This window comes from Gouania willdenowi, chromosome 17, assembly GCF_900634775.1.
Source record: "Gouania willdenowi chromosome 17, fGouWil2.1, whole genome shotgun sequence".
NCBI lineage: Eukaryota > Metazoa > Chordata > Actinopteri > Blenniiformes > Gobiesocidae > Gouania > Gouania willdenowi.
The window spans coordinates 2,018,647-2,030,728 of NC_041060.1; the positions used below are offsets into that span (position 1 = coordinate 2,018,647).

Below are 12,082 nucleotides of genomic sequence, written 5' to 3' on the forward strand. Positions count from 1 at the left end.
TCGTTACATCCCTAATAAGGAGAGTTAGGGAAGTCCCTGAGCTCTGCTTCATATTTATGAGCCGACATTGTTCACCTTTGCCACCTTTTCAATCCAACTGTCAGCAGAAAGATCACGAGCATCTTTCAATAAATAACTAATAGGAAGTGAGCTCAGCTTTTGTAGAACCGCTTGGTTCCAGATGTTGTTGGTAAAGCAGCTGTGACAGATAAGGCTGTTTTGTAGCACCTGTGTGTTATGTTTTTATGGGTTTGTTTCCCATCGCCAATGCTGTAACCTTTTCTTATCAGCGCTGAGCTGTGGACCAAACAAACCAAACACACCATTTATTTACTGCCTCTCTTTGGCTCCGTCTCTAAGTAGTCGTTTCATTTCTCAATATCTCCGTCACCTCTAGTCCAGTTACAGCCGCTCACTGATGTGAAACTAAAAGCAAGATAAACGTCACTTTGACCCGTTGATGTCAAATACATTTTTAAGTTACAATTACGTCTTCACTTATCCTTGTTCAATTACGATTACGTTGACCGACATTTTTTCCAATTATAATTAAAATTACAAATATTATTTTCCCCCTGAAAGTCATTTACAAATGCATTCTCAATTACTGAGCCTTTATTAAATAAGCTCATAAAACGTAACCGTTCCTCTTGTATTTAGCATCTCTTATGATAACAGGTCATTTTTTTTTTACCTTAAAATACACTAAAAAAACATGATCTATTATCCAATTTGTTTTGCATCTATTGTTACCTTGTTAGGCTTCCTCATCCATGAAAATGTTAGGTTTGGGTGTATGAGCCTCTGTTCTGTCAGTATAGCCCCTGAATGTAATTTTTTTTTTTAAATGCTATATTGATCCTCAAGACAACTGACAGGTAAACTTGATATCAAACGTATTTTAATAATTGTTAATTAGGTACAGTATGTGTAACACAGAACTGTAACGTGGTTCCCCAGTGTTTGCATTTAATTAATTTGTAACAGTTTTTATATAATTTCCATGCCAATTACAAGTAAAAAAGTCATTTATCTGAAATCAATTACAACGGCAACAGATTTTTCCAGTTAAAATTATAATTGACCGCAACCCTGGTGTGTGTGTGTGTGTGTGATTGTTAAAGGAGACTTATCATGCATTTAAGTCCTTCCTTTTTACATATAAATCATACAGTTGTGGTCTATATAAAGAGGAACTGCAATGCTTGGGTCTGAATTCCTCATTATTATAGCTCCACCCCTTTTCTGACGTGCTTCTGAGAGCAACTCGTTTTGGTGCGGTCTCTTTAAATACAAATGAGACCCTTCATACCCCGCCCCCTCTCCAGGTTGCAGAGATGACACTCGGTTCAACTCCACCCCGTTCGGCCATTTTTGTAGTTTGATAGAAGAGATACGATTATTTAGCGGCGCAGAAAATGTTTATTCACACGTTATTTACAAAATGTCAACAACAGAAGACTTGTCCATCCAGCCTTACATGTTCCAGCCAGAGTCGGACCCAGCGGAGCGAGATGAAAATGAAGAACCTGCAGAACCCTAACAAGTGAGCTAACACAAGTGCCTAGCTAACGCTAGCGCCAAGCTAACGTCATGAAATGCATTTTAATACAGTCTTTCCGGAGACAAAAACGGCAAAATGAAATGACTAATGAAAACTTTAGACTTAAATTAAATCACGTAGGCCATATCATCAAGGATCTAAAACGAGCACACAGCGCTAACATATGAAGACGATGCAACTGCTAATGCTAACAAAACAATGACAGGGACGTCTTATCATCACACTTTTTAGCGTTATTTACAGCTTACCGAAGTGCTCTGTTCGTCGTCTCCAAAGATAGAAGGAATTGACCCCTCAATCAGACAAAGTCTTTCTGTAAATCCTTCTTTATACTGGCGGAGGTTGATGAAGCAGTCATCATTGAAGTGCTGCGCGCACACAAAAATGACCTTACCCACAGATGTGGTACATTTCCGTGAAAAATAAAACTCAACCAGGCACTTTGAAAAGGTTCTGATGCTGGGAGACGGTGTAATGAAGTGTGTGGGTTACTACATCCAACAACCCAACATTTTGACTTATCCTCTCGTAACTTCTGCATCCTTGAGCTTGGACTACAAAATAAAAGCCAGAAATAAAAAGGGCGGATTGCTCGAAGTGTTGGGCCTGGAGTCGATGTCCGAATTTGGCAGTTCTGCTGCAAATACTGTGACGTTATTGTTCAAAAAACGCAATAAAGAATAGAAAAATCGAAACAGATTGAAAAATATGACCAAAACAGAATATAAAGATATCAACGGAGCACCTGAAGAGACTAATTTGAACTTTTCTGTACTTCTAAACAATCTAAATATACAACAAAATGCATTTGAGGGCTAAAAAAGTGGATTTAGCATTATATGTCCCCTTTAAGGAGTTTACCCTCCCTTCTACTTCTCTTTATTTCCTCCCTCTTGCTTTGGCCCCGCCCCCAGTTCGTGACCCCTTCGGTTTGACCTCCGACCTCGATCTGACCTCTGGGCCCATTTGAATCTTTGTTTGCCTTTTGTGTTTCTTCCCACAGTTTCGTGTGCCGCAGCCTCCTCACCCCCTCAGCAAGGTGACGCCAACCCACCCACCTTCACATCATCACTGGAGGAGAGACGCTCCAATGGCCGATGCACATCGCCTGCCCTGGGTAAATAAATACACAAAAATTACACAACAAGCAGAAAACTTGTGTCACATTGTGGCTCCACAAAGTGGCCCAATCTGGCAACGTTATCACCGACAAGGACCAAATCAGAGTCAGCATTGTCCTCCATAGGGCCTCAGATTTACTCTGATCAACAAATTCACGTCTGAAACGGAGAAATCAATCCGACCCATTGTTTTCTTTCTTTATATAAAATCAGGTCCCAACAGCCAAAGGAAATGTCTCACATGCGTGTTTTGGGACATTATCACATTTACGCACTGTTTTTCCTGGAAAACGGATGATTAAAGATGTAGAAAATGTGATAAATCTGTCCAATTTTGCTCATAATCATTTAAAATCTTGTTAAAATCTGTTACGGTTGATCTAGTGATAAGAAAAGATGTCCTTTATTCGTCCCACAAAGGGCAAATTTGCAGAGTTTCAGCAACAGATAAATAGGAAGATATATATAAATACATGAGCCTGTACACATTATTATCTTATTAGCCTAGCTAATGCTAGGCTAATGTTAATGCTTGGCTAATTCTAATGCTAGGCTAATGCTAACATTAACAGGTTAATGCACTACTGTAATGTGTACGCTTGTATTTAATTAACAGTTTTTTACTTAATTATGTACATGTTTATTCTTTTTATTTGTAATATTTCTTGAGCGGCTGTAACTCAAGTCTGCAATATATTAAGTACTTCTGATTCTGAAGAGGGAAGACGTTGCAAGAATGGAAATTGCACAATAAAAACAGAATATATACTTAAACAAATATATAAAAACAACAAAAACACAATATATACATATACACTAAACTAGCTGACTGTTGTCTGTGGATTAGCTGCCAATGGTCTGGTTTTACACTCTGAAAGTTCTGTTATGGGCCACAGATTGTAGGTGGGAAAAAGAGCAAATTCAACATTAATGTGACCTGGTTTCCACTTCCACGTATAAATGATATATAAATAATAAAGTATGTGAGTAGATCAGTCCCTGCAAGAACTTCACTTAAATTTCCTTGATTTGTGGAATATTTCAGAATCAGAATGGGTTTTTATTGTTAAGTACATTTACATATACGAGGAATTTGTCTTGGTGTATTGGTGCGAAAGAAAAAAAAAACAAGGTTAAAATAAGAAGTACTTAAATAGAATACATTTTGGACAAATTGAGAGTTCTTTTAACAATTTCAGATTAAAAATGACTTCCGTCATTGTTACAGCATGAGTTGGTCATTTACAAAATGTTTCATTTTTACTTTTTTGAGCGGGCCGGATTTGATGCTCTAAAAGGCCAGAATTGGCCCCCGGGCCTTGAGTTTGACACGTGATCTAGAGTGTCCTTTAATCTGTGATGAACAAGCAGTTGAGATTATTATGACTGTATTAAAACAACTGGTTATCGTTTTACCTGGTGACACGTCACGACAGAAGCATCTAAAAATCACACGGCTTTATTAGATTACGTACAAAACGTTGAGTGACTCACCAGTTGACAATAATTACAGCTTTTTACAAACAATGTTTTGAGGCCATGATATGCATTTTCATGGGATTTTTCACATAAAATGGGTCTTGAAGCATTTAAATGTAAAACTAATAACAGTAGTTGGCTTTATTAATCCTATTTAGCATGTGTGGTACAATTTTACAATGTTTAATAATCATTAAAGTCATCTAAACAGGGAAAGACAATGGAACGGAAATGGATGAAGTGACGCAGAAACGCAGTTACCCTGAAACCGAATTTCTCACAACGGAAAACTTGAGTCCCTACTTTCATAATGTGTCAAACTCGCATGCATATTCTACATTATGTGATATTTTTAGCTGCCTATAGGGGGCACTATCCTTTTAATGTGACTCCAAAGGTGCAATATTTGATATTTTAAGAAATATTAGCATTCTGTTTTTGTAATTGTATTTGACTATTAATGCAGCACTAATGACACTTATGTCATCTCATAGGGACAATGTCAATAATGTGCAGTAGGCCTTATTAGGAGCCAAAACGTCATGGTCACAATGGCATCAAAAAAAAAAACAAATTTTCCATATCTCTACAAATATTTATCGTACAAGTTTGATGTTTACATTTCTGAAAAGCTCAACTCAAGTGGAGTATTTTATTTTCTTGGACCGAAGCTGTACGACCTACCAGTAAAAATATTGGTAGGGGTCAAAGTTCATGACATCACAAAAAAAAAACAAAAAACTTTTTTCCCTTTAACTTGGCCACAATTTGAGACAGTTCTCAGACTGGTACCATTGAACAACATTTCCTTTCAATGTGTGACCTTCACTCAAGGTCATATTTAAGGTCAAGGTCAGTCTTCTGTTTTTCCTGTATTATTACTTTCAATTTAATTAGTAAAAAGCACAAACTTGTCAACAAATCCAGATACTTTGTCATTTTTGCCAATTTTTTCCAGTTGTATTCGCCTTATGAATACAGGTCTTTCCTGGTTAAAAAATAATCTTTACTTGATTATTTAAAATCTCTAAACCAGGGGTTTTATAGTGGTCTCACTCTGGGACCCACATTTTGCCACGGTCATTAAATGGCGACCCACTTTTTTTTTAAGAATTCAACCAACCAAATTTAGTTTTTCAAAAATAGCTCAAATACTCTTTTTTTTAAAAAACAAATCTATATATTTTCCAGTGCAACATGCATTTCACAGCAAATAAAAGAAAAGTCCAGCATGCGAGACATTAAGTATTTTTTAAGACCCACCCAGTACAGGTCCACGACCCACTTTTGGGTCCATACCCACCAGTTGAGAATCACTGCTCTAAACAGCAACACACACGTTTGATTTCATGTGCTTTAATAAATGAACTTCATGCCTTTTAAAGACGATTCTTGTTTATTAGTAGAAACTTCAAACGTGACGTTTATTCTTTAGCTTTCGTTTCTCTCTCTGAGTGTGAGGAGGATGTCACACTTTGACACATGTTGACTAGTTCCTTTTAATATTATTTAATTGTGTTTAGAAATCTGCCAGAAAGAAGAAGTTTACATCTTCCCTGAAAGGTACCTGTATTGAATCTAAAAGATCATATTTAATACTAGAGGTTTAGACAGGTTATTTTGCATATTGCCAGCTGTGGCTGCTCCAATGCGCAGCAAAAGTTCACAATAACGGCTTTGTCTGCACCCAAAAAAGCTCCAACTTAAATCCTTGTGTTGTCCGTAGTAGTAAATAAAACAAAATTAAATGAAAATATGGAGAAAAGCTATAGAAATCCCTAAATTAGGAAGAAAATCTTAAAAATCCACTAAGACCGAACATGGCAATAAAATCACTTGAAATGTGTTTTTTAAGTAAATGTGCACATATTTTAAATTGTAACAGGGTAACAAAGTGCTTTACAGATCTTGGAGACAATAAAAGACAAAAAAAAAAAGTGAGAAAATACAGCTTACAAAGTTTTTTACAGATAGTGATGACAATAAAAAGACAAGGAATGAGGAAATAAAGAAATGTGAGGAAAACAGAACATAATAAAGCAAAATTAAATAAAACAAAGAGAAATTTAGTGATACTGTAAAAGTAAAACAACCAATTCCTCTGCTTTACACATATGTAAAATCATTTCAAACATTTATTCTACTTGCTGCTTAAGGAGGACAGGCCAACTTTTTTAAAATAAATCCTGAAAAAAACAACCTTAATTGGCAGAATTGCAGCTACCAGATATTTTAATGTATCTTCTTCTGTTCAAATTGCACAGAAATGCTATTTATCTTTGCGTTAATGCAACTTCATTTATACATTTTTGAATAAAGTACCTGGTTCAGGGTTTTTATTCACATCCATCAAGGTTTTCTTGTGTTTTGTGTGAAATGAACACTGAGGTGTCGATGTGAACACAACATGTGAAAGGACTTAATCATCTCTGTAAATGACTATTGTGCTGACATGAATGGAGCAACCGTGAGAGGAAAAAGAAGTAATTTATGCAGAAGTTGGAGAAGTGATGAAGAAGGAGAGAGCGAGAGAAACTCGCTGTAATTTATGCAAACCACAAGCTCTGGCTGAAAGCGAGAGAGGCCATTAAATAAGAGCTGCTCTGTCACAAACTGATAAACAGTGTCATAAACCATAATGTTGCTACACGTGACCAACGATATGTCTTAACGTCACTTTTCGTTGTCACTCTTTTTTTACTGTGCATGAATTACATCTCATTAGTGGTTAAAAGGGAGTAAAAATTGCAGTTTTTTTTTTAACGTTTTGAAAGCTTTTAAAAAGACAAGTGTGTGCCATCACCATCATTCATTCTACCAGATCACTCATGGAAACATGTAGAAGATATTTAATTACATTACAAAGGTGCATATGAAATCCATCTCTTTAAATGGCCAAGTACGGAGAACTTTTTAATAATTTTAGGTTTGCAAAAATTGCAATTTCAGCCTTCTTATTCCCTACTTTGCACTTCCACATGTTATAATATATGAAGTATTGAAGGCAGCGATAATATTTAAGCATTAAATGACAGGTATCAGTCCCTGCAAGAGCTTCACTTCAAAATCCCTTTATTTTGTGAGCAAATTTTGTGTATTTTAGGGCAATTTTTTGGGATTTTTTGTGAGAAATTGCCAGATTTTTAAAGATTGGAGCTAAATTACATATAAAAATTAATCTGTGCTCTGAAATATTTGGTCATTTCCATGATTATTATTGTTTTCTCAGTTGTTTTTACTCGAGAATATTGTTGCATGGGGCCCAGTGAGGATTCGGTTCTGTTGTCAGAGAAATTTTAGAAAATTAAAAAACAACTGAAAAAACCAGTGACACACTGGACTATTGCTGGTTTATTTCTTTAGAACTCTATTCCTAACACTTTGATGCTTTAACCTAATTCCATATGAGGCTTCTGATTGGCTGCTGCCATCACGTCTATAAATGTCTGTAGCCACATTCAACTTTAAACTGCTGGAGATTTATTTTATATTCTTTATCAATCCAGTTTAAAAGGTTTGTTTTTCCAAGGATATGAATTGGATTACTGTAATATAAATGTTTTAAAACAGAAATGAACTGATTCTAATTATTTGTCAGATAAAGACATAGTTTAGCCTCATAGATCAATAAATGCAAGATCATTTGCTCCAAAAAAATTAAGTTAAAGGTTTAAATTTTAAACTAATACTTTTTTTAAAATTCAGTGTTAGAATGAAGGAAAAACACTTCTCTGCATCCGTCGACAGGACTCAACATCCCACAATGCAATGCGGGAAACTGTTCCAACAATGTCAATAAGAGCGTGTTTACAGTAGAGAGAGCAGCAACTTTTTTCCCCCCCAAAATTGAAATTGCTCATGGCCCAAGGGCCAAATTCGGCCCTTTGGAGTATCCAATTCGGCCCGCAGGAAAAAGTAGAAATGACACAGGAAACATGAATCATTGTGTGAATGAAACGCAACAATATTTGCAGTTTTTCCAGTGTTTATATCGCGCAACTGCAGTCTTTTTTAATGTTAAACGGTTGAAAAAACTAAAAGTTCTTACTAAAACCTTCAATTTTCCTAAAATGATTACATATTATTTCCCTTAATTAAATAGAAATCGGTCACAAAATCTAAAAAAAATGTGAAGTAAAGACCCTGTTGGGACTGATATCTGTCACTTATTGCTTGGATATGGTCGGTTTCTTCCATATTTTGTATTTTGTCTATGTAGAAGTGCAAACTAGGGCACATTAATGTTGAAATTACCCGTTTTCCTGCATAAAATCTGTGGCCCACTTGCGATCAAACTGCCCCATATTTGGCCCCTGAACTAAAATGAGTTTGACTCCCTTGTATTAAAAAATCATTGATTTATTGATCCATGAGGCCTACACTATGTCATCATCTAATAAAAATGTTTTGCCTTCAGCAGCTTTAAAATTACTACATTTTTTCAAATTAAATTCTGAATTTATTTCTACTATAGTGTCAAATTAATGTTATAAATACCTTTAAAATGTATTTAGCTCTCCATTATCGCTGTGTCATTTTGGGCCAATTGCATTTTTTCATATTTAGTCATTAATAAGAACAAGACAATATAAAAAAACCTTTAATTTTTAATATAAAAGTTTAATTAAACCAAATCAGGTTTACTGATGCCTGTTTACTTTGCAACCAGATCAATGTGACCCACTGAACTAAATCAGAATGAACTCTTGATTTGTGCGTTTGTGTGTAGTTCCTTAGAACATCTCACGTTTTGATGTTGTCTAACTAAACACAAGTCATGCAAATTATAGCCACACACACACATTCTGAATTTAGGGACAAGATGGAGCAGAAATGAGAGCATGAGGAGAGATGAAAGAGGAGAGGAGGAGATTAGGAGAGCGAGGGATTGGTAGAAGAAGAAGAAGAAGAAGAAGAAGAAGGATGGTGAGAGATAAAGAGTTGGAGATGGTGAGACTGGTGTGGCTAGCCAAGCAGAAAAGGCTGTCAGTCTTTATAAAAGATCTCCTCTGTCAGATTAGTATGAGAGGGCTTCTCTCACTCTGCTGCCCTCTTATTTCTCTCATTCTCTCTCTCTGCCTTTGCTTTCAAACTCATCATTTACACGACGACTGCTTTGTCGTCTTTGATGTATTTGTCCACGCAGATCAGCCCCACACTCTCAGAATGAACTCACACTCATAAATGACTGGATTGTTTGACTGTGTTCAATAAGAGAATATTTCTTTAAAGACCTTAGAATATAATTAGTAATAATTATTAGTGTGTGATCGGTGTAGAAATGACAAGCACTGTGAGGCGACCACAATGGGCACTTTTTCTAATCTCATCCATCTATTAATTCTGACAGTAATGTTTCATGACACTGCAGTGCCCTATAGTCCCCCCTATGCAATTCTTATTGATTTTCCTCAAGTTGTCATTTTGCTGTTGGCAAAAGCACCCATCCAGCCAAATGTCAGCTCACTCAAATCAGATATTTACCCCCCACCCCCTCATCACATCAGCAAGGAGTCAAAAACGAGTGTTTGCGGCATCTGTGTAAAGGAATGGAAACCAAATCTAACCTAAATTCCACAATATTAGCACTTTAACAACAATATTAGCATTTTAACTTCAACAACTATCCAGGCCAAGAGTGGTGTGCAATTTCTTATTTAAGACAAAATTTCAGCACGTTTGCACTAAAGCACTTATCGTCTGCCTTAATATACACTTTAGCTGCGATGGTCATTAGTCACTTTATTTCTGATGTGTTCTAAGCTAAATGTCGTTATATTTGAGTCTTTGTAATTTTTGTACTGTCCATGCTGTTTGATTTTAGTGTTTTCAGTTTTTTTTAATTAGGTTTAGTCTTTTTGGGGGGGATTTTTGTTTGTTTTTTTAATGCTTAGGTTCCCAAAGTGGGGTACGGGTACCCCCAAGGGTACCCAAATTGTCATGGTGGTTTGTGAATGAAAATAAAAACACTGACAACATTGAAAACTAGACATAAATAGAGCAGTTAATGCTAATGCCAGGCTAATGTTAAGTTAAAGCTACTGCTATTGCTAGGCTAATGCTATGTCAATGTTAATGCTAGGCTAATGCTATTGTTTTGTTAATGCTAGGTTAAGAAATTAAGCTCGCTGCTGAAATGTCTTGCACAAGTTAAACAATGGCTCGACACAAATTTCCCTGCAACTAAATATATAATATTTAATAAAAATATACAGAATAACAGAAGCAAATACTGGTGTGTGTGTGTGTGTTTAGATGAAATCAGAAAGATAAATGTATTTTTGGATGCACGTGGTCTTCTCTGACCTCATATCGTTTTCTCTTGCGTTCTTCTTCTAGTCCTATCCAGTCGGTGGCCTGAACGATGACGACTTCAACATCCCACCGATCACCCCCCCGACCCTGCCGGACCACATGGTGCCCCCTCACCTCCCACACGACTCCCCCTCCGGGCCGTACCACACTCTGGACACCCCTACCAGCTCAGCCTCTCACCACCCGTACCAGATGCAGGGGATGGATCTACCCGGGATGCGTGTTGGCCACGATAGAGCCGCCATGTTGAACCGAGACAGTGGAACATTCAGCCCAGAAGGAGGACCCATGACAAGCACTTTGTCCGTGGTAAGACGCCCCAAATGTCACTTTAAAGAGAGAGATGAAGCTCAATTAAACCATTTAAGTTATAATGAAATGGGTTGCACACTATATATGAATATGACAGAAATACCTCACATGCACGTTTTGAGATAATATCACATATTAACACACTCTTTTTTCATGACTAAATGTCTAGAAACTGTGACAAATATGTCCAATTTTGCTCATTACCTTATTTAAAATCTTGCGCTACGTGTTAAGGTTCAACTAGTGATTATGTTATTCTGTGACTGAAAATGAATGCACAGCTTGAGGTGTGTTTGTAATGTTTCGTGATGAACAAGCGGTTCAGATTATTATGACTGCATTCATATCTGAAAAAGGCTCTGGTTTATTATTTTACCTGGTGACATGTCACAGCGTAAACAACTACAATCACACAGCTGCACGGGATCAGGTTTTGCACGAAATTAGTGAAACCTTTTTGGAAAAAACTTTGTGAAACTTTTTTTTGGCACAAAATTCGTAAAACTTTTTTTTTTTTTTTTTTTTTTACACAAAATTTGAACAAGATTAATAATCGACTCTGGTACAAAGACTGGTTTAGCTGTATGTGTATTAGATGAACTGGTGATCATTTTACCTGGTGACTGTCTGGAACGGTGGTTGTGATGGTGGTGGAGGACCAGAAAGGCAGGAGGAGTGCTGAGTAGGGTCAAATAATTTATTCTAACAGAAAAGCCAAAATACAAAAAATGACTGGCATGAGAAAAATCATAATAACATGATCACACAGACAATGACTCAGCAATCGGTGTCCAAACACAGTTAAATAGTGAGGGAGGTTTGATTGGGAACAGGTCACACCTGAGTGTGAAACATGAGGCAGGTAATGACTCACAACCCAAACACACTGACATCACTGAGGGGAGGAGACCTGGAAGCACAGAGACAAGTGTTAAAACATGATTACATACATACAAACATAATTAAACTACGACGTACAGAAACCACTAAAGGAGGACCCTGAGGGCTAAACAGAACCAAACCAAACTGACCCTGAACAATGACACGTCACCACCACAGAAGCATCACATCTCCAATCATGAGGCTGCTCGAGATCTCGTGCAAAACTTGAATTAGTTTTGCTGATTGGCATTAATTAACGGTTTTAAAATCAAAATCAATCACACATTTCCATGTTTTTTGTTTTGTTTGTTAAAAGCTACAAACTAGATAAAGTGTCAAAAATGGTTCAAAGTGTCAATATTGGCTTAAAAGTGGCAGAAAAAATGAGGAAAAATTAGGTTAAACTGGC

At 36.6% G+C, this 12,082-nt stretch overlaps 1 protein-coding gene across 2 annotated transcripts in view; it reads left to right on the forward strand.

Annotated features, from left to right (window-relative positions):
* tox (thymocyte selection-associated high mobility group box) overlaps positions 1-12,082 on the forward strand; it is a 70,230-nt gene that overhangs the window by 37,178 nt on the left and 20,970 nt on the right. For both annotated transcript variants that reach the window (XM_028473588.1, XM_028473587.1), the window contains 2 exons: positions 2,568-2,681; positions 10,504-10,788. In XM_028473588.1, coding sequence (XP_028329389.1) covers positions 2,568-2,681; positions 10,504-10,788 — 399 coding nt within the window. The remainder of the gene's footprint in view (positions 1-2,567; positions 2,682-10,503; positions 10,789-12,082) is intronic.